At 50.3% G+C, this 24,194-nt stretch overlaps 1 protein-coding gene across 1 annotated transcript in view; it reads right to left on the reverse strand.

Moving 5' to 3' along the window:
- The window catches only part of npas1 (neuronal PAS domain protein 1), a 382,645-nt gene that overhangs the window by 232,979 nt on the left and 125,472 nt on the right, over positions 1-24,194 (reverse strand). The window contains exon 3 of the mRNA XM_080218356.1: positions 16,752-16,996. Coding sequence (XP_080074482.1) covers positions 16,752-16,996 — 245 coding nt within the window. The remainder of the gene's footprint in view (positions 1-16,751; positions 16,997-24,194) is intronic.

Genomic DNA, 24,194 nt, shown 5'->3' on the forward strand with positions numbered 1-24,194 from the left:
GGGAAAGTTGGGGGGGAGGGGGGGTAAAAATCCCTCCCCTCAACTTGCATTTATATAGCACCATTAAACATCAGGATTTGATTTGATTTGATTTGTTATTGTCACGTGGATTGGTACACAGTGAAAAGTATTGCTTCTTGCTTCCCAACAGACAAAGCATACCATTCATAGAGAAGGAAAAGAGAGGGTACAGAATGTAGTGTTACAGTCATAGCTAGGGTGTAGAGAAAGATCAACTTAATGCAAGGTGGGTCCATTCAAAAGTCTGACAGCAGCAGGGAAGAAGCTGTTCTTGAGTTGGTTGGTACGTGACTTCAGACTTTTTAATCTTTTTCCCGAAGGAAGAAGGTGGAAGAGAGAATGTCCGGGGTGCGTGTGGTCTTTAATTATGCTGGTTTGCAATGGATGGGAGGCTGGTTTGCGTGATGGATTGGGCTACATTCACAACCTTTTGTAACAACACCTCCACGATCATCCTCAACACCGGTGCCCCACAAGGCTGTGTTCTCAACCCCCTACTATACTCCTTATACACCCATCACTGTGCGGCTAAATTCCCCTCCAATTCGATTTTCAAGTTTGCTGATGACACCACCGTAGTGGGTCAGATCTCGAACAATGACGAGACAGAGTACAGGAATGAAATAGAGAACCTGGTGAACCAGTGCGGCAACAATAATCTCTCCCTCAATGTCAACAAAATGGAGATTGCCATCGACTTCAGGAAGCGTAAAGGAGAACGTGCCCGTCTACATCAACGGGGACGAAGAGGAAAGGGTCAAGAGCTTCAAGTTTCTAGGTGTCCAGATCATCAACAACCTATCCTGGTCCCCCCCATGCCAACACTATAGTTAAGAAAACCCACTAATGCCTCTACTTTCTCAAAACACTAAGGAAATTTAGCATGCCAGCTACGACTCTCACCAACTTTGACAGATGCACCGTAGAAAGCATTTTTTCTGGTTGTATCACAGCTTGGTATGGGCTCCTGCTCTGCCCAAGACCACAAGAAACTACAAAAGGTCGTGAACATAGCCCATCACGCAAACCAGCCTCCCATCCGTTGACTCTGTCTACACTTCCTGCTGCCTCGGCAAAGCAGCCAGCATAATTAAGGATCTCACGCACCCCAGATATTCTCTCTTCCACCTTCTTCCATTGGGAAAAAGATACAAAAAACCGAGGTCACGTACCAACTGACTCAAGAACAGCTTCTTTCCTGCTGCTGTCAGACTTTTGAATGGACCTACCTCGCATTAAGTTGATCTTTCTCTACACCCTAGCTATGACTGTAACACTACATTCTGTGTTCTCTCATTTCCTTCTCTACGAACGGTATGCTTTGTCTGATTAGCGCGCAAGTAACAACACTTTTCACTGTATGTTAATACATGTGACAATAATAAATCAAATCAAATCAAAATTTGCTACCTCATCCTAAGGCAATGACCTCTCGTCCTAGAATGTCCCACAAGAGGAAGCGTCCGCTCCCCGTCTACTTTATCCATACCTTCTAACATCTTGTATGCCTCAAATTGACCTCCCCTCATTCTTCTAAATTCCAGAGAGTATCGGCCTGAACTGTTCAATCTCTCTTCACACGAACAACCCCTCATCTCTGGAATCAATCCAGTGAACCTCCTGTGAACTGCCTCCAATGTCACTACATCTTTCCTCAAGAGGACCAAAACCGTGCACGATACTCCAGGTGCAGCCTCACCAATGCCTTATATGGCTGCAGCAATACTTCCTTCCCTTTATATTCTACTCCTTTAGCTATAAATGTCAACATTCTATTTGCTTTCTGTATTGTTGGGGCAATTGATAGGACTTAAGGTGGATAAATCCCCAGGGCCTGATAATCTGCAGGGTACTTGAGTAAGTGGCCCTAGAAATTTTAGATGTGTTTGCTTACCTTCCAGGATTCTATAGACTCGGGTACGGTTCCTATAGATCGGAGGGTGGCTAATGTAACTCCACTAGTTAAAAAGGGAGGTCGGGAGAAAACAGAGAATTATACACCAGTCAACCCGACATCGGTACTGGGGGGAATTCTAGAATCTCTCGCCAAAGATTTAATAGAAGAGCACTTGGGAATCGGCAGCAGGATCAGACAGTCAGCATGGATTTACGAATGGGAAATCATGCTTGACAAATCTGCTGGAATTCTTCAAGATGTAACCAGTAGAGTTGATGGGGTGGGCAATGGATGGACTTTCAGTCGGCTTTCGAAAAAATCCCATATAAGAAATCAGCGTGTAAGATGAAACCTCACGGAATTGTGGGTCGTGTATTGAGACGGACAGAAAACTGGTTAGCAGACGGGAAACAGAGTAGGAATAAATGGGTCATCTTGATTTGGTTTGATTTATTATTGTCACACGTATTAGCATAGAGTGAAAAGTATTGTTTCATGCGCGCTGTACAGACAGAAGGAAAGGAGAGAGTGCAGAGTGTAGAGTTAGAGTCATAGCCAGGGTGTAGAGAAAGATCAACCCGCACATCTTTGGACTGTGGGAGGAAACCGGAGGAAACCCACGCAGACACGAGGAGAATGTGCAAACTCCACACAGTCAGTGACCCAAGTTGACCTGCTGTTCTTTGTCCACCATATAAGGGTTAAGACACACTGCGCGGCTGATATATCAGAGGAACCACTGGTCTCCTAGTCACTCGATCAACAATTTTTAAAACTCCCTCTAAACTCTCCTCATCACTCCCATGGATCTCGGATCTCAAGACTCATCACACAATGAGAGATTTGTACTCATTGCAACATAGGACTCAGAAATCTCTTTCTCTTCTATCCGTTCGTGGGTTCACTGGGTGGGCCAGCATTTACTGCCCACCCCTAGTTGCCCTTGGACTCAGTCTCTCGCTCGGCCATTGCAGAGGGCAGTTGAGAGTCAACCCCATTGCTGTGGCTCTGGAGTCACATGTAGGCCAGATCAGGGTAAGGGTGGCAGATTTCCTTCCCTAAAATACATGAGTGAACCAGATGGGTTTTTCCGTTTAATGGTCATCAGCAGATTCTTAATTCCGGATTTAGTTTTTAAGATTGACTTCGGAATCTACTGGTGGCCACTGTCGGAAAAACCCTTCCGGTTCCCTTTCGGGGAGGAAATCTGCCGTCCTCTCCCGGTCTGGCCTACATGTGGCTCCAGGGCAATGGGGTTGACTCTCAACTGCTTTCCAAGGGCAACTAGGGGTGGGCAATAAATGCTGGCCCAGCCAGCGACGCCCATTGTCCCCACAAATGAATTGATAAAAAGGTCTGAGGCTGGAAGAGGGGACGATGAAGTGACCCAGTCGCAATCAGTGTCTTCATCATTGAACCGCACCTCGGTCTCTCCCCACCGTACACGGGATGTGGGCGTCGTTGGAAAGGAGACCACCTCCCTTTCCAACAACGAGGGGGGTGTGCATGGTTAGATGCCCCTCCTGGGTAAGCAAGCTGTTGACATGCTCCCCACCCCCCCCCACCCCACCAGCCCCTGTAAAGTTGCACAGCATTCAGCCAGATCTGAAAGTGTTTCCCAAAATAAACCCGCACTTTAAAATAACAATTTCGCAAATAAATCTGTCCTAATTTTCTCTAATTGCTGACAGTCAGGCAAAGGTTGCTGCGTTACTTATTTTCAGAGCTGTCAATCATTGTGACAAGAGAGCGGGATATAATTGAGCTTTGTGGGCTCGAATCTGGCAGCTGTCGAAGGGTTTGGTAATTAAAAATGCGAGGCGCTGCGTTACAAGGTGCCAGGGCTGGCTGTCTGTGTATTACATGCCCCCTCACCCCACGCCCCCCCCCCGCCAAAAAAAAACCGCCTGATTTTGCCTCGTTTCCACAAAACAGGAGCGAGGTCTAGCAGGGGCTAAATGGTCCGAATGGTCTTCTCCGGGCCCCCCCCTCCGAAGAGGCCCAGCTGACTTGCAGTTCCCACCTGGATGTGGCAATGCCAGCGTGGGCACAGTGAGAAGTCTCGCAACGCCAGGTTTAAAGTCCAACGGGGTTTATTTGGAATCACGAGCTTTCGGAGCGCCGCTCCTTCCTCGGGTGAGTCACTCAGCTGGTGACGGAGCAGCGCCCCGAAAGCTCGTGACTCGAAATAAACCCGTTGGACTTTAACTTAGTGTTGCGAGACTTCTTACTGCGCCCGTCTAGATAGAAGCAAAATTCCGCGATGCTGGACTCCGAACGAAAAACAGAAAATGCTGGAAAATCTCAGCAGGTCTGACAGCATCTGTGGAGAGAGAATAGAGCCAACGTTTCCAGTCTGGATGAAGGGTCATCCAGACTGGAAACGCTGGCTCCATTCTCTCTCCGCAGATGCTGTCAAACCTGCTGAGATTTTCCAACATTTTCTGTTTTTGTGTGTGAGAGCAGTTACCACCTTTCGTTTTATTCATTCATGGGACATGGGCGTCGCTGGCTGGGCCAGCATTTATTGCCCATCCCTAGTTGCCCCTGGAGGGCAGTTGAGAGTCAACCACATCGCTGTGGCTCTGGAGTCACATGTAGGCCAGACCGGGTAAGGATGGCAGATTTCCTTCCCTAAAGGGCACTGGTGAACCAGATGGGTTTTTCCGACAATGCTTTCATGGTCATCAGTAGATTCTTAATTCCAGATATTTTGATTTATTGAATTGAAATTCCATCATTTGCCATGGTGGGATTCGAACTTTGGTCCCCAGAACTTCAGCTGAGGTTCTGAATTAAGAGTGTAGCGATAATACCATGAGGCCATTACCTCTCTTTTGTGGGCAGGGTGTAGTCCTGAAGGTTGCACCCGGTCACATCCCATCTTCAGCCTCTAAGTACAATTTAGGTGGATTGACCATGTTAAATTGCCCCTTGGTGTCCCAGGATCTATAAGTTAGGGGGATTAGAGGGGTAATTATGGAGATAGGGCGGGGATGATGGGCCTAGGTAAGATCCTGTGTCGGAGAATTGGTGTAGACTTGATGGGCTGAATGGCCTCCTTCTGAATTGTACTATTCTATCAAGGTACAGCAAGAGGCCAAATAACAGCAATATTATTATGACTCAGAAAATCCGTGTTTTTGTGATGTTGAATGAGGGATAAATATCGGCCAGGACACCAGGAAGAACTCTTTACAGACTGTGTATTTTTTAAGTTGATTTATTAGGGCAGCGTGGTGGTACACAGGTTAGCACTGCTGCCTCACAGCGCCAGGGACCCCGGTTCGATTCTCAGCTTTGGGTCACTGTCTGTGTGGAGTTTGCACATTCTCCCCGTGTCTGCATGGGTTTCCTCCGGGTGCTCCAGTTTCCTCCCACACTCCAAAGATGTGCGGGTTAGGTGGATTGACCGTGCTAAATTCTCCCTCAGGCACCGTATCGACCAGAGGATTTTCACAGTAACTTCACTGCATTGTTAACGTAAGCTGACTTGTGACAAATAAATAAACTTTTTAGTGTCACAAGTAGGCTTACATTAACAGAGCAATGAAGTGACTGTGAAAATCCTCTAGTCGCCGCACTCCGTTCGGGTACTCTGAGCGAGAATTTAACATGGTCAATGCACCTAATCAGTACGTCTTTCGAATTTTGGAGGAAACTGGGCACCTGGAGGAAACCCACGCAGACACGGGGAGAACGTACAGTCTCTGCACAGACAGCGACCCAAGCCGGGAATCGAACCCGGGTCCCTGGCGCCGTGAGGCAGCAGTGCTAACCACTGTGCTACCCGGCAGGACACTGGGAAAGATTCCCCTCCTGTCTATGGAATGGGGAATCTTTCCATCCCCTCCAGTCGCTTCCCCCCAACCCCTGACTCCATGGGGAAGGTAGACAGGCCTCGGGGTTAATCTCTCGGGGAAAATTAAGCAGCAGCTTTTGTTCAGAAGCTCGGGATGGTGCTTTATCAACATAACTCCTCAATGTTAATAAACCCGGCCTGGGTTCATTCGATCCCAAAGCCAGCCAGACTGAAAATTCAGGCAAATATTGACACTATTCCCCTCGTTGAAAAGATCTTCAATTATCTGTATAATGCTGACACTGGGTGGGGGGAGGGGGAACGAGACGATTTTGTATCGTCAGGCGGGTAATGGAAAGAAATCACAAATGCTTCACCTAAAGATGGATTTTACCGCCCCGCCTGCCACGGGAATCGGAGCGGATGAGGGAGCAGACCACGGAAAGGTCCATTGATCTCGGGCAGGGTTTTACCGTTTCGGGAGTCAGAGGTGTTTACAGCATGGAAACAGGCCCTTCGGCCCAACTTGTCCATGCCTATTTTTAGAGCCCTAAGCTAGTCCCAATTTCCCACATTTGGCCCACATCCCTCTACTCCCATCTTACCCATGTAACTGTCTAAACGCTTTTTAAAAGACAAAATTGTACCCGCCTCTACTACTACCTCTGGCAGCTTGTTCCAGACACTCACCACCTTCTGTGTGAAAAAATTGTCCCTCTGGACCCTTTTGTATTTCTCCTCCCTCACCTTAAACCTATGCCCTCTAGTTTTAGACTCCTCTACCTTTGGGAAAAGATATTGACTATCTAGCTGATCTATGCCCCTCATTATTTTATGGGCATCTATAAGGTCACCCCTCAGCCTCCTACGCTCCAGAGAAAAAAGTCCCAGTCTACCCAGCCTTTCCTTATAACTCAAACCATCAAGTCCCAGTAGCATCCCAGTCAATCTTTTCTGCATTCTTAATAATATCCTTTCTATAATAGGGTGACCAGAACTGTATTCCAACTGTGGCCTTACCAATGTCTTGTACAACTTCAACAAGACGTCCCAACTCCTGTATTCAATGTTCTGACCAATGAAACCCAGCATGCCAAATGCATTCTTCACCACTCTAAAATCCTGGCCCACAGCGCCAGGGCTGTGATTAATTATCTGCCCATCTCCCGTCACTCCAGACCCTTGGTCCTGTCGCGTTGACAACAGCTGGATGCTTCTCCAGAAGCAAAACGATTGGAGCTGACAAAGGGCCGCCATCTTTGATGCCTGGCTTGTGGGATCTTGCTGTGCGATGACCGGTCCATCGCGCTCACCCGTGGACAGTCTGCCCCGACGCATCGCTCCTTTCAGCCTCTGGTTTTTGAAGGGACATTCTTTTTTCTATTTGTTCATGGAATGTGGGTGCCGCTGGCTGGGCCAATAATTATTGCCCATCCCCGAGGGCGCTTGAAGTCATTGAAACAGAAATTAGAGAATCCCTATTGTGCAGAAGGAGGCCATTCGGCCCATCGAGTTTGCACCGACAACAATCCCACCCAGGCTCTATCGCTATAATCCCACACATTCATCTCGCTAATCCCCCTGACACTAAGGGCCAATTCGCATGGCCAATCCACCTAACCTGCACATCTGTGGGAGAAACTGGAGCACCCAGAGGAAACCCACGCAGACACGGGGAGAACGTGTAAACCCCACACAGACAGTGACCCAAGCCAGCAATCGATCCCTGGAGTTGAGAGGCAACAGTGCTAACCACTCCACCACATTGCTGTGGCTCTGGAGTCACATGTAGGTCAGACTGGGTAAGGACAGCAGATAGAATGTTGGCCTGTATCGCGAGGGGGATGGAGTATAAAAGCAGGGAGGTCTTGCTGCAATTGTACAAGGTACTGGTGAGGCTGCAACTAGGGGACTGTGTACAATTTTGGTCCCCTTATTTGCGAAAGGATATATTGGCCTTGGAGGGAGTACAGAGAAGGTTCACCAGATTGATACCGGGGATGAGGGGATTAGCTTATGAGGAGAGATTGAGTAGATTGGGCCTGTACTCGTTGGAGTTTAGAAGGCTGAGGGGAGATCTTATAGAGACATATAAGATAATGAAGGGGCTAGACAGGGTAGTGGCAGAGAGATTCTTTCTACTTAGAAAGGAAACCAGAACTAGAGGGCACAGCCTCAAAATAAGGGGGAGTCAATTTAGAACAGAGTTGAGGAGGAACTTCCTCTCCCAGAGGGTAGTGAATCTTTGGAATTCTCTGCCCATTGAAGCAGTGGAGGCTACCTTGTTACATGTGTTTAAGTCACAGATAGATTTCTGACCAATAAGGGAATTAAGGGTTATGGGGAGCAGGCGGGTAAGAGGAACTGAACCACTATCAGATCAGCCATGATCTTATTGAATGGCGGGGCAGGCTCGAGGGGCTAGATGGCCGACTCCTGCTCCTATTTCTTATGTTCTTATTTCCTTCCCTAAAAGTCATTAGTGAGCCAGATGCACTTTTACGACAATCGACAATAGTTGCATGGTCATCAGGAGATTATAAATTCTGTAATTTATTTTTAGATTGAATTCAAGTTCCACTATCTGCCATGGCGGGCATGGGGTGGACACTTTACCATCTCCTGGGCACCAATTCTTCACCATGCCCTCATCAGGACAGATGTAAGTAGACCAAACATGAGAAAAGGGGTGCTGATTGGTTGGCAGGATGACTCTGATCAGATCATCCACCCACCAACCTTCTACCTTCTCAGAAGACTAAGGAAATTTGACATGTCCGCTACGGCTCTCACCAACTTTTATGGATGCACCATAGAAAGCATTCTTACAACCAGAAATTGCTTGGTATGGCTCCTGCTCTGTCCAAGATCGCAAGCAACTACAAAGGGTTGTGAACGTAGAATATAAAAGTAGGGAGGTCTTGCTGCAACTGTACAGGGCACTGGTGAGGCTGCAGCTGGAGTACTGTGTGCAGTTTTGGTCGCCGCACTTACGCAAGGATATTTTGGCCTTGGAGTGAGTGCAGAGGAGGTTCACTAGGCTGATACCGGAGATGAGGTGGTTGGACTATGAAGAGAGATTAAATAGACTGGGTCTGTACTCGTTGGAGTTTAGAAGGATGAGGGGGGATCTTATAGAGACTTATAAGATAATGAAAGGGATGGATCAAGTAGAGGTAGAGAGATTATCTACCTCTTGAAACTGGGACAAGTGGATGACAGTGGTTAGCACTGCTGCCTCACAGCTCCAGAGACCCAGGTTCAATTCCGGCCTTGGGTCACTGTCTGTGTAGAGTTTGCACGTTCTCCCCGTGTCTGCGTGGGTTTCCTCCAGGTGCCCCGGTTTCCTCCCACAAAAATGTGCAGGTTAGATGGATTGGCTATGTTAAATTCCCCTTAGTGTCCAAAGATGTGCAGGTTAGGTGGGTTGGCCATGCTAAATTGCCCCTTAGTGTCCAAAGATGTGTGGGTTAAGTGCATTGGCCATGCTAAATTGCTTAGTGTCCAAAGATGTGTGGGTTAAGTGCATTGGCCATGCTAAATTGCTTAGTGTCCAAAGATGTGTGGGTTAGGTGGATTGGCCATGCTAAATTGCTCTTTAGCGTCCAAAGATGTACAGGTTAGGGTGGATTGGCCATGTTAAATTGCCCCTTTTGTCCAAAGATGTGCGGGTTAGGTGGATTGGCCATGCTAAATTGGTGGGATTATGGGAATAGGGCCTGTGGGAATATGGTCGGTGCAGATTCGATGGGCCAAATGGCCTCCTTCTGCACTGTAGGGATTCAATAATTCTATGAAAAGAAGTCCCACTGTGCAGGATGCTCCCTTGCCTTGTGGTGCTGGAAAGATAAATTGTAATGGATTACTTCCACGGCGACAGTTTATTGAACTTGGGAGATTCCAGTTGCGCCGTGTTTGGCGTTGGCTTGTTCCAAAGAAATACAGATTCCCATCACTGCACAGGAACACAAACAGAGGCAGGAATGGCCAATGGACTGAGGTGATCTTCAATTCTCCAAATTCCTGCATTGACCACTCCTGTGTGCAGTCCTGTTCTCCCAAAAGGATCGACTGCCAAAGGATTGGAGCTCGTTCGGGTGGTTTGATTTGATTTATTATTGTCACGTGTATTAGCATACAGTGAAAAGTATTGTTTCTTGTGCGCTGCACAGACAAAGCATACCATTCATAGAGAAGGAAAGGAGAGAGTGCAGAATGTAGTGTTACAGTCATAGCTAGGGTGTAGAGAAAGATCAACTTAATGCGAGGTAGGTCCATTCAAAAGTGCCATCCATTCAAAAGTCTGGTGGCAGCAAGGAAGAAGCTATTCTTGAGTCGGTGACCTCAGACTTTTGTATCCTTTTCCCGACGGAAGAAAGTGGAAGACAGAATGTCCGGGGTCTGTGGGGTCCTTAATTACACTGACTGCTTTGCCGAGGCAGCGGGAAGTGGAGACAGTCAATGGATGGGAGGCTGGTTTGCGTGATGGATTGGGCTACATTCACGATCTTTTGTAGTTTCTTGCGGTCTTGGGCAGGGCGGGAGACATACCAAGCTGTGATACAACCAGAAAGAATGCTTTCTGTGGTGCGTCTGTATTTCCTTAGTCTTCTGAGAAAGTAGAGTTGCTGAGTTGTAATAATGTCAGAATAGTGTTCATAGAGTACATAGGGAAGGAGGAAAGGAGAGAGTGCAGAATGTAGTGTTACAGTCACAGATAGGGTGTAGAGAAAGATCAGATTAGTATATGCAGCTTGGAGGGACAAAGGATCTGTTCCTGCGTTGTAATTTTCTTTGTTCTATATGGGAGGTCCATTCAAAAGTCTGACAGCAGCAGGGAAGAAGCTGTTCTTGAGTCGGTTGGTTCATGGCCTCAGACTTTTGTATCTCTTTTCCCGATGGAAGAAACTGGGTGAGAGTGGGTGGGATTTTGCACCTCGTTCGAGCAAGATTAGAAACTCCTGCCCGAGGTCAGGAGCCATTTCCATTGTTAACCCCCACCCCTCCCCTCGCCCGTTCCGATTCCGTGACGGGTGGTGGCAATAGAATTCCGGCCCGTGTCTCGGGGTTGGAAGGGGGGTTCTCAATTATGCCAGCTGCTTTCCCGAGGGCAGCGGGAAGTGTAGACGGAGTCGATGGATGGGAGGTTGGTTTGGTGATGGATTCCCTGCTCCTGAGTGAAGCAGGGTGGAATCTGTACCACCCCCCCCTCACACCCCCTCCCCAGTTCAGCGTAACGCGAAAGCACAACAGCAGTGGGCTGGGACCGACGCGGATTTTGCAATGAAACGATATGGTGTACAGTCAGTCTGCTCTCCGTATCTTTAAATTCCTTTTTAATTGCAGGTTCTGTATTTGCATAGGGAGATCTCCCAGCTGTGTGTATACAGTACATAACGCTCCTAATAGTCCTGTCCTCAGACAATTAAGAGCTGTTGTTTAAGGCTCTCATTAACCAACACATCATCAATGAGTGCTCCACCTACTCTGTTTTCCAGGGGCTTCTTCTTGCAATTACGCCTAATTACAATTTAAACAGACAATGTCCATCTTACTCAGAGAAGGACTCACACACACACTCACTCTCACTGACAGCACACACACTCACACTGACACACACATACTCATACTGACACATACACACACACACTCACACTGACACACATACACACTGACACACATACACACACACACACACACACAGACAGCACACACACTGACACACACACACACTCTTACACACACCCACACTCACACTGACACACACACTCACACTCTTACACACACCCACACTCGCACTGACACACATACTGACACACACACACACTCACGCTGACACACGTACTGTCACCCACTGACACACATACACACTCTCACACACTCACACTGACACACATAGACACTCACTCACACACACACAGACAGCACACACACTCACACAAACAGACAGCACACACACAAACAGACAGCACACACACACACAAACAGACAGCGCACACACACACACAGACAGCGCACACACACTGACACACATAGACACTCACTCACACACACACACACACACACAGCGCACACACTCACACACACAGACAACACACACACTCACACAAACAGACAGCACATACACTCACACAAACAGACAGCACACACTCACACTGACACACACACACTGACAACACACACTCTTACACACACTCACACTGACAACACACACACTCACACTGACAACGCACACACACACACTGACATTGACAACACACATACTCACACACACTGACAACACACACTCACACAAACTGACAGCACACACACACACACACAGACAACACACACACTCACACACTGACAAAACACACACACTCACACTGACACACATAGGCACTCACTCACACTCTCACACACACAGACAGCACACACATACACACACACACTTACACACACCCACACTGACAACACACACACTCACATTGACACACATACACACTCACACACACACACACTCATCCTCTCACACACACTCTCACACACACACTCAACTCATACTGACACACACACAAACATTCACACTCTCGCTCTCCCACATGCTCAATCTCTCACACACACAGGTATATGTGTGTGCGCATGTGCATGAGCGAGAGTGAGCGAGAGTGTGTGGGAAAATAGGAAAGGTTCAGGAGAATGCAACTCAACCAGAGATCAGTGCCCACAAGGAACTTTGACTATCTTGAAAGCCAGTCTCAGTAACGGTAACCACGACAACGATCATCGATTTTCAGAAAACCCCATCTGGTTCATTAACGCCCCTTCAGAGGAGGAAATCTGCTGTCCTTACCCAGTCTGGCCTACATGTGACTCCAGCACCACAGCCATGTGATTGATTCTGAAGGACTGAATGTGAAGAAGAGACTTTAAACTTTTCGCTCGTCCCAAAGTTGCAAAATCCCACCTGAGGTCACGGAGCTTTCCATGCTCCACCCCTGGCCTACAATTCCCATGATGGGGGAGGTGGGATGAAATTCCAACTTCTGTCTCTTAAAGTTTGTTTAAAGATTATTTATTAGTCACAAGTAAGGCTTACATTAACACTGCAATGAAGTTACTGTGAAATTCCCCCAGTCACCACACTCCAGCACCTGTTCGGGTAACACTGAGGGAGAATTCAGCATGGTCAATGCACCCTAACCAGCACGTCTTTCAGACTGTGGGAGGAAACTGGAGCACCCGGAGGAAACCCATGCAGACACGGGGAGAACATGCAAACTCCACACAGACAGTGACCCAAGGCTGGGAATTGAACCTGGTCCCTGGTGCTGCGAGGCAGCAGCGCTCATGACTGTGTCACTACGCCACCCAGATTTATACCATCTGAAATGGAGGAGTGGGGGGTGTTGTGGGGTCTGGGGGGTGTGGTGGGGTGTTGTGGGGTGAGGGAGGGGGTGGTTGCTTGGAGGTGGGTCGATGGAACGTTCTAAGAGTTTTGTGATCACCTGCAGCTGGTTTGCTGGTGGTTCAGTCCAGGACTTTGGACTGATGTAACATTCAGCACAACACAATGGGGGGGTAGGATGGCACGGTGGTTAGCACTGCTGCCTCACAGTGCCAGGGACCCGGGTTCGAATCCCGGCTTGGGTCACTGTCTGTTTGGAGTCTGTACATTCTCCCCGTGTCTGCGTGGGTTTCCTCCAGGTGCTCCGGTTTCCTCCCACAGTCCGAAATACACGCTGGTTAGGGTGCATTGACCGTGCTAAATTGCCCCTCAGTGTACCCGAACAGGCGCCAGAGTGTGGCGACCAGGGGATTTTCACAGTAACTTCATTGCAGTGTTAATGTAAGCCTTACATGTGACACTAATAAATAAACTACTTTACTGAAACTCTTTCTCTCTCTCTCTCTTGCCCTCTCTCTCCTCCTCCCTCTCTCTCTCTCGTCCCCCCTCTCTCTCATTCTCTGCATTTCACCCTCCCTCTCTCCTCCTCTCCCTCTCTCTCGTCCCCCCTCTCTCTCGTTCTCTCCCTCCAGAAATGCTTCCAATGATCCTGGGGGGGGGGCAGTTTACATCATCCACTTTGGGCACTTTTTTTTTTGCTAAGTTATTCGGCAAATCACCCACTGGATGAGTGAATCCCGCTGGAATGGCATCTAAATTAAGGAGTGTATTTTTTCCCCCTTTGCCATCACAATAGGGGCTTAAATAAAAAGAACTGATTACTTCTCACCGTTGCGCTGTCGTTCCAGCTAACACTAGCAATTTAATCAAGGGAACATTCTCATTTTAGTATCTTCACAACAGAACAGATGATAAATCACAGTTTTGATGAACGATCTATCTCGCAGGAGCCAGACGTGAAGCAGTCGCTACGCTGACTGGAAGGGGCAGCCCGGGTATGTCACCGCAACAACACGAGGGTAAGAGCAATTTACTGCCCCTTTTAGTGCACGAGTCGCTCCCCTTCCCCCTCCCCCCGAACCCTTCCCCCTCGCCCCTTCATCCCGAGGCCACCAGTGTCCCCAACAAGGCCAGTGTTTACCCAACCCTAATTGCCCCTTGAGAAGACGATGGCCAGCCGCCACTTTGAACCAAGTGGTGTAGGTACACCCACAGCGCTGTTAGAGTTATAGCGTCGCAGAGGTTTACAGAGTTTCAGCCCAACTGGTCCACGCCGCCCCCTTTTTTTTTAAACCACTAAGCTAGTCCCAGTTATAGAGTTGTAGAGGTTTACAGCACGGAAACAGGCCCTTCGGCCCAACTTCTCCATACTGCCCAGTTTTTAACCACTAAGTCAGTCAACAAGATGGACAAACTACCGTCAATGCCACTTTCCTGCCCTACCCCATGATCCATGGGCGGCACAGTGGTTAGCACTGCTGCCTCACAGCGCCAGGGACCCGGGATCGATACCCAGCTTGGATCACTGTCTGTGTGGGGTTTGGACATTCTCTCTGTGACTGCGTGTGTTTCCTCCGGGTGCTCCGGTTTCCTCCCACAATCGAAATATGTGCAGGTTAGGTGAATTGGCCATGTTAAATTGCCCCATGATGTTGGGAGGGGGGGCTAGCTAGGGTAAATGCATTCTGGAACATTCTTTCTGAATCTATCCCGTCTAATCCTACCCCTAATCCAGAGTGTGGCGACCAGGTGGTTTTCAGAGTAACTTCATTGCAGTGTTAATGTAAGCCTACTTGTGACTAATAAATAAATAAACTTCTAAGGCCAACTGTATCTAGCAGGGCTGTGAGAGCTAACTCTTCTCTCACTACCAATCTCTGACTGCAATCAAATTAGCTAAACTAAAACTTAGAAGCTTCCCTACCTTACAAGGTACCAGATGCTACACAATCACTGCTGCTTGATTTATTCTTCACGCTGTTGCCCTCTTTAAGCACAATAGGGTCGCAGTTGCAATTCACAGCAAATCCCACACAGACAAATACTTCTGTCCATCAAGAATCTAACGATAGGTTTTACCCTTCCAGGCACAGAAATATTAAATAAAGGGGAAAAAAAGTGTTGACAAATAAACCTGTTGGATTTTAACCTGATGTTGTGAGACTACTTGCCGTGCCAACCCAGTCCAATGCTGGCAACTCCACATCACCATCTAGTCCTGTTAGAATTTTACAAGTTTTACCACCAGAATTTTACTGTTCCCCTCCCCCACCATGGGAATCAGAGCAGGCAAAGGGCGGATAATGGATAATCCCACCCATTGAGCTTGGGTGGGATATTAGGCTTTGGGACGAGTGAGGCCCTAAAATCCCATCCCACTGAGGTCCCCTTTTCTGAAGTCCAAAGTAACCGACTTGGTCTCTCCTCATATGACCGACCTGCCATCCCGGGAATCCGCCTGGTAAACCTTCGCTGCACTCCCTCCACAGCAAGGACATCCTTCCTCAGATAAGGACACCAAAACTGCGCACAATACTCCAGGTGTGGTCTCACCTACACCCTGTACAATTGCAGCAAAACGTCCCTATCCCTGTACACAAATCCTCTCGCTATGCCTTCTTTACTGCCTGCTGTACCCGCACGCTTAATTTCAGCAACTGTTGCACGAGGACTCCAAGGTCTCACTGGGTATCTACCTCCCTCGATTTACACCTATTCAAATAATAATCTGTCTTCCTATTATTGCTACCAAAGTGGATAACTCACATTTATCTACATTATACTGCATCCGCCATGCAGATGCCCACACACTCAGCCTGTCCAAATCACACTGAACATCTCTGTATCCTCCTCACAGCTCACCCTCCCACCCAACTTTGTATCATCTGCAAATGCGGAGATATTATATTTCGGTCCCTCGTCCAAATGATTATTATATAATCTGAACAGTTGGCGGTCCTAGCACGGATCCCAGTGGAACATTTGGGCGGCGCAGTGGTTAGCATTGCTGCCTCGCAGCGCCGGGGACCCAGGTTCGATTCTGGTCTCGGGTCACTGTGTGAAACTGCACGTTCTCTGCGTGGGTTTCCTCCAGTTTCCTCCCACAGTCTAAAAATGTGCGGATCAGACTGATTGGCTGTGATAAATTGACCCTTAGGGTCAGGGGGACTGGCAGGGTAAATATGTGGGGTTACGGGGATAGGACCTGGATGGGATAGTAGTCATGCAGGTTCGATGGGGCAAATGGCCTCCTTCTGTACTGTTGATTCTCTGAACCTCACTGCCGGCCAATCGGAGAAAGACCCATCTACACCAACTCTTTGCTTCCAGTCTGCTAACCAGCTCTTTATTCATCCCAAGACGCTACTCGCCACCACATGCATTCTAACTTCACACAGTAATCTGCTAGTGTTACCCTGTCAAAGGCCTTCTGAAAGTCTAAATAAACCACATCCATCGGTTCTCCCTGGTCAACCCTACTGGTTACGTACTCAAAACTTTCCAGTAGATTTGCCGACTTCCCTTTTGTAAATCCGCGCTGGCTCGGGCTGGTTAGGCCGTCTCTACAGCCTGCCAACCTTCACAGAGAGCGCAGGCCCGCTCCACCCACCCTATCCCGCCACGGTAACGGGGGTTCCACGTACCTTTCACAGAGATGTTGGGCGGGGGGCCCTCGATCCTCAGGTTCCAAGGGGGGTCCCCCAGGTTGGCAAAGTCCCTCATTCGCAGGTAGCTGATGGTCAGACGGATGATGGAGGCCTTGTCCAGTTGGCTGGTGATGGCCCCCGGCAACGGAAGCATCTTGGCCAACTCGTAAAACTCAAAATTCTCTTTGCCTCTCCGAAAGCGGGCGGCATTGCGGGATTTCTCCTTCCGGAGTGCCTGCAGGCTGGAAGAGAAACAAAAAGAAAGATAATTCGGACCTTAGCTTTACTCCCTCTCGTCGTTCCCCGCTGTTTCAATACATCCCTCCACCGGCGCACAAAGTAATTCTGGTTAAAGAGAAATTTGACTTAATGTTGAACAAGACCATCTCTCAGCTCAGATATGGAGTAAACCTCCCTCCACACTGTCCCCCATCAAACACTCCCAGGACAGGTACAGCACGGGGTTAGATACAGAGTAAAGCTCCCTCCACACTGTCCCCCATCAAACACTCCCAGGACAGGTACAGCACGGGGTTAGATACAGAGTAAAGCTCCCTCCACACTGTCCCCCATCAAACACTCCCAGGACAGGTACAGCACAGGGTTAGATACAGAGTAAAGCTCCCTCTACACTGTCCCCATCAAACACTCCCAGGACAGGTACAGCACGGGGTTAGATACAGAGTAAAGCTCCCTCTACACTGTCCCCCATCAAACACTCCCAGGACAGGTACAGCACGGGGTTAGATACAGAGTAAAGCTCCCTCTACACTGTCCCCCGTTGGAGTGTGTGCCAGCACTCAGTGCCTCAGCTCGCAGCTGGTGCTGAGGAGGATAAGAGCAGAGGCTCCAGTATCCAAGGAGAAGGTACAAATCCATTCCTAGTCACTACGGGGAACATCTCCACTCCCTACGGGTAACCCTGTTTGTGCGGCCATTAAAATTCTCTGTTTCGCTCCCACTCTGACATTGGGGTTCTCATTGCTCTGGAGAAGCTTAAAGGAACAGCAGCTCATCTTTAATTCGGGATTTTACCAATCACATCCCCCCCCCCACCCCCCACCACCCCCACCTCCAAGCCCCCCCCAACTCAGCAATCAGCTGAATAATTTCAGATCATAACCTCTGCCCCCAGTTAGAGACATAGAAACAGAAGCAGGCCATTCAGCCCTTCTAGCCTGCTCTGCCATCCACTTTGATCATGGCTGATCATCAAATTCAATATCCTGATTTCACCCCCCCCCCCACCGCCCCCATATCCCTCGATCCCTTTAGACCCAAGGGCTAGATCTAATTTCTTCTTGAAATCACACATTTTGGCCCCAACTTCTCTCTGTGGGAGTGAATTCCACACCGTCACCACCCTCTGGGTGAAGAAATTTCTCCCCACCCCAGTCCTAAAAGGTTTACCCCCTTATCCTCAAACTATAACCCCTAGTTCTGGACTCCCCCCACCATCGGGAACATTCTTTCTGAATCTACCCTGTCTAATCCTCTTAGAATTTCCTGTCACTGTTCTAAACTCCAATAAATATAACCCTAACCGACTTAATCTCTCCTCATACGACAGACCTGCCATCCCAGGAATCAGCCGGGTAAACCTTCTCTGCACTCCCTCTATAGCGAGGACATCCTTCCCCAGATAAGGAGACCAAAACTGCACACAATACTCCAGGTGTGGCCTCACCAACGTCCTGTACAATTGCAGTATTCCTATTCCTAAACTCAAATCCTCTCGCTCTGAAGGCCAACATACCATTTGCTGCCTTTACTGCCTGCCGTACCTGAACTCTGACTTTCAGCGACTCATGCATGAGGACTTCAAGGTCTTGCTGAGTACCCACCCCTCTCGATTTACACCCATCCAGGTAATAATCTGCCTTCCTATTCTTGCTATCAATGTGGATAGCCTCACATTTGTCTACATTATACTACACCGGCCATCCAGATGCCCACACACTCAGCCTGTCCACATCACACTGAAGCAGTGGATTGGTCATTGCTAACTCACCCTTTAGTGTGTTTGTGTGTGTGTCCTCCCAGAGCGAGTGACACTACCAGAGAGGCTGGGGGGGGGGGGGGGGGCGTAATGCGGGGGGGGGAAAGGAAAGGAGGGAGAGGGAAGCAGGGAGGAGGGGGGAGAGAGGCGGGAAGGAGGGGGAGAGGGGTGGGGGAGGGAGGGGTGAGGGGTGGGGGAGGGAGGGGGAGAGGGGTGGGGGAGAGGGGTGGGGGAGGGAGGGGAGAGAGGGTCAGGGAGGAGAAGGAAGAGAGGATCGGGGAGGAGGCGGAGAGGGGGCGAAGCAGGGAGGAGAGGGGCAAGGGAGGAGGGGGAGGGGGGAGAAAGGCAGGGAGGAGAGTGTGGAGAGGGGCAGGAGGAGGGGGAGAGGGGCAGGGAGGGGGGAAGAGCTCAGGGAAGAAGGGGGGAGAGAAGGAGAGGGAGGAGGGCGGAGAGAGGGACAGGGAGGAGGGCGGAGAGAGGGACAGGGAGGAGGGCGGAGAGAGGGACAGGGAGGAGGGGGGAGAGAAAGACAGGGGAGGGGGGAGAGGGGCGGGGAGGAAGGGGGGAGAGGGGCGGGGAGGAAGGGGGGAGAGGGGAGTGGGGAGAGAGGAAGGGAAGGAGGGAGAGGTGTGGAGGTGGGGGAGAGGCAGCAGGGAGAAAGAGGCAGGGAGGAGAGAGAAGGAAAGAAGGGAGGAGAGAGAGGGGGGAGAGGTGGGGAAGGGGGGGCGGTGGAGGGGGAAGGGGAGAGAAGCCCCGCTTTAAGATGGAAGATTTTGAGCTGGACACAAGCTGAGGAGGGATTCTCGATCTGAAATGTGGAAGGTTGGACAGCAGCCAGGGAGGGACAGAAACCATTCCAATATTTACACAGCTGCAGGCAGCCAGAGAAATAATACCAACTGGAATGTATAAAGACAGCCGGGGGAAATCGCAAATCCTAGCGTCTCACACCAGGAGCAAACTGTACAAAGCAGCTCCAGAAACAAGCCCGCGTCGCTCTATCTAACCGGCAGCACCCCCAGTGTGTGCAACAGTCCCAGAGTGTGTGCACGCGTGACACTCCCAGTGTGTGTGTGTGCGCTTCACACTCCCAGTGTGTGTGTGTGCGACACTCCCAGACTGTGCGTGCGCGACACTCCCAGTGTGTGTGTGTGCGACACTCCCAGTGTGTGTGTGTGTGACACTCCCAGTGTGTGTGTGCGCGACACTCCCAGTGTGTGTGCGCGACACTCCCAGTGTGTGCGTGCGCGACACTCCCAGTGTGTGCGTGCGCGACACTCCCAGTGTGTGCGTGCGCGACACTCCCAGTGTGTGCGTGCGCGACACTCCCAGTGTGTGCGTGCGCGACACTCCCAGTGTGTGCGTGCGCGACACTCCCAGTGTGTGCGTGCGCGACACTCCCAGTGTGTGCGTGCGCGACACTCCCAGTGTGTGTGTGTGCGTGCGACACTCCCAGTGTGTGCGTGCGCGACACTCCCAGTGTGTGTGTGTGCGTGCGACACTCCCAGTGTGTGCGTGCGCGACACTCCCAGTGTGTGTGTGTGCGACACTCCCAGTGTGTGTGTGCGCGACACTCCCAGAATGTGTGTGCGTGTGCGATGCTCCCAGAGTGTGCATCTATCTGCGGAACACGTCACGAGGAATGATTTCAGACCCCAGATAACAGATTGAAAATCTTAGTTTCAAAATTTGGAGTTAAAAAATCTAACGAAGTCGATTGTTGGAAAAACCCATCTGGTTCCCTTTAGGGAAGGAAATCTGCCATCCTTACCCGGTCTGGCCTACATGTGACTCCAGGACCACGCAGCAATGTGGTTGACTCTGAAATACCCCCTAAAATGGAGGGCAGTTAGGGATGGGCAATAAATACTGGCCCAGCCAGTGATACCCACATCCCGTAAAATGAATTAAAAAAATAACATGGAGGTGCCAAATGAAGATAAGTTCAGTCTTGTCCTCTACAACTCCACTGAAACCATCGTTGTCTCACCCCCATCAAGTTCACCACCAAGCCTCACACTTGGAAAAGTTCCTTCATTTGTCGCTGGGTCAAAATCCTGGCACTGTCTTCCCCCTAACAGCACTGGGGGTGTACCTACACCACACGGACTGCAGCCCCTCAGGATCGTGGCTCACCACCACCCTCTCAAGGGCAATTAGGCATTGGCAACAAAGCCTGGGTGTCGCCTGCGATGGTCATGTCCCACGAATGGAAAAAAAAGTAGCACTGCGGCAGAGTAATATATACCCGAGACCTGAAACACTCCCTGTGTGATATAGTTAGGGTTGTCACGTCTTGTAATACTCAGGGTTTAAAGTTTACTTATTAGTGTCACAAGGCTTACATTAACACTGCAATGAAATTACTGTGAAAATCCCCTGGGCGCCACACTCCAGTGCCTGTTCGGGTACACTGAGAGAGAATTTAACATGGCCAATGCACCCTAACCAGCATGTCTTCCATACTGTGGGGGGGAAACCAGGGCATCCTGAGGAAACCCACGCAGACATGGGGAGAACGTGCAGACCCCTCACAGGCAGATACCCGAGTTCATAAGATAGAGGAGCGGAATTAGGCCATTCGGCCCATCGAGTCCACTCTGCCATTGGATCATGGCTGATACGCTCCTCATCCTCATTTTCCTGCCTTCTCCCCATTACCCTTCAACCCATTACCAATTAAACATCTGTCTAACTCCTCCTCAAATTTACTCACTGTCCCAGCACCCACCGCACTTTGGGGTAGTGAATTCCACAGATTCACAACCCTTTGGGAGAAGTAGTTTCTCCCCCAGCTCTGTTTTAAATTTGCTGCCCCTTATCCTAAGACCTCTCATCTTAGAATGTCCCACAAGAGGAAGCATCCACTCCACATCTGCTTTCATCCAGACCTTTTATCATCTTGTCCCAGGCCAGAATTGAACCCGAGTCCCTGGCGCTGCGAGGCAGCAGTGCTAACCACTGTGCCGCCCTTACACACTGTTGCCAACAACACTGACCCGATTTTATTCTGTATTGTACCCTGCTTATGTCCAAGCCTTAATTGCAATTGGCTGGGAAGGTTAGTGAGCCACTATATAGAATCACAGAATCCTACAGTGCAGAAGGAGGCCATTCAGCCCATCCAGCCTATACCACCCAGGCCCTATTCCTCACATATTTACCCCGCTAATCCCTCTAACCTACGCATTCTGGGTCACTAAGGGGCAATTTAGCATGGCCAATCCGCCTACCCTGCTCATCTTTGGATTGTGGGAAGAAACCCACGCAGACACAGGGAGAATGTGCAGACTCCACACAGACAGTGACCCAAGGCCAGGGAATCGAACCTGAGTCCCTGGCACTGTGAGGCAGCAATGCTAACCACTGTGCCACCGCGCCGCCCTTCATATCTTCCATGTTTTGATGTCAGTGAGTGTTCCCATTAACGGAACAGAGATTAATCTCCGGGCTGCGCTCATTTATGGCATCCAAACGTGCTTTGGCTACAATTTGCTGCATATATCTTCACCCTCCCCCTCGTTCAGCTCCGATGGGTCTCTCCGCACTGCTCCCCCATCCCCTCCCCTCCCCGTGCCTCAGGGTCACTGTCACATGACACCCGCTCTCTGTGCAATCTATCTGCTGCAGTATCGCCTCAGCGCCTGGCTAAGGGGGTGCTGCGTAGGATCACAAGTCAAACAGCCTCCTACTTCCAAGGTGGTTGTCCCCTTTCGGAGGGCTGCTGGGAGGCTGCTGCGCCACTGGAATGAGAAAAGGGGTCACACAACCAGTGACCCCCTCCCCACCCCGCTCATTCCTGTAACTACTGGCACATTCCTGTAAATACTGACACATACACACCCACCCTGCTTCCGGGACCCGCTGTAGATACTGACACACTCCCCAGGGACCCCCTGTAAATACTGACACACTCCCTGGGGAGCCCCTGTAAATACTGACACACTCCCCCCCGGGGACCCCCCTGTAAATACTGACACACTCGCCAGGGACCCCCTATAAATACTGACACACTCCCTGGGGAGCCCCTGTAAATACTGACACACTCCCTGGGGACCCCCTGTAAATACTGACACACTCCCCAGGGACCCCCCCTGTAAATACTGACACACTCCCCAGGGACCCCCTGTAAATACTGACACACTCCCCCGGGGACCCCCCTGTAAATACTGACACACTCCCCCGGGGACCCCCCTGTAAATACTGACACACTCCCCAGGGACCCCCTGTAAATACTGACACACTCCCCCGGGGACCCCCTGTAAATACTGACACACTCCCCCCCGGGGACCCCCCTGTAAATACTGACACACTCCCCCCCGGGGACCCCCCTGTAAATACTGACACACTCCCCAGGGACCCCCTGTAAATACTGACACACTCCCTGGGGACCCCCCTGTAAATACTGACACACTTCCCCGGGGATCCCCTGTAAATACTGACACACTCCCTGGGGACCCCCTGTAAATACTGACACACTCCCTGGGGACCCCCTGTAAATACAGACACACTCCACCAGGGACCCCCCTGTAAATACTGACACACTCCCCGGGGACCCCCCTGTAAATACTGACACACCACCAGGGACCCCCCTGTAAATACTGACACACTCCCCGGGGACCCCCTGTAAATACTGACACACTCCCCGGGGACTCCCTGTAAATACTGGCACACTCCCCGGGGACCCCCTGTAAATACTGACACATTCCCCGGGAACCCCCTGTAGATACTGACACACTCCCCCCCGGGGACCCCCCTGTAAATACTGACACACTCCCCAGGACCCCCCTATAAATACGGACACACTCCACCAGGGACCCCCTATAAATACTGACACACTCCCCAGGGACCCCCTGTAAATACTGACACACTCCCCGGGGACCCCCTGTAAATACTGACACACTCCCCGGGGACCCCCTGTAAATACTGACACACTCCCCGGAGACCCCCTGTGAATACTGACACACTCCCCGGGGACCCCCTGTAAATACTGACACACTCCCCGGGGACCCCCTGTAAATACTGACACACTCCCCGGGGACCCCCTGTAAATACTGACACACTCCCCGGAGACCCCCTGTGAATACTGACACACTCCCCGGGGACCCCCTGTAAATACTGACACACTCCCCGGGACCCCCCCGTAAATACTGACACACTCCCCAGGGATTCCCTATAAATACTGACACTCTCCCCGGGGACCCCCTGTAAATACTGACACACTCCCCGGGCATTCCCTGTAAATAGTGACACACTCCCCAGCGATTCCCTGTAAATACTGACACACTCCCCGGGGACCCCCTGTAAATACTGACACACTCCCCGGGCATTCCCTGTAAATACTGACACACTCCCCAGGGATTCCCTATAAATACTGACACACTCCCCGGGACCCCCCGTAAATACTGACACACTCCCCGGGGATTCCCTGTAAATACTGA

The sequence above is a fragment of the Carcharhinus amblyrhynchos genome, unplaced genomic scaffold (assembly GCF_965287045.1).
Source record: "Carcharhinus amblyrhynchos unplaced genomic scaffold, sCarAmb.v2.hapA scaffold_37, whole genome shotgun sequence".
In the NCBI taxonomy this organism is placed as follows: Eukaryota; Metazoa; Chordata; class Chondrichthyes; order Carcharhiniformes; family Carcharhinidae; genus Carcharhinus; species Carcharhinus amblyrhynchos.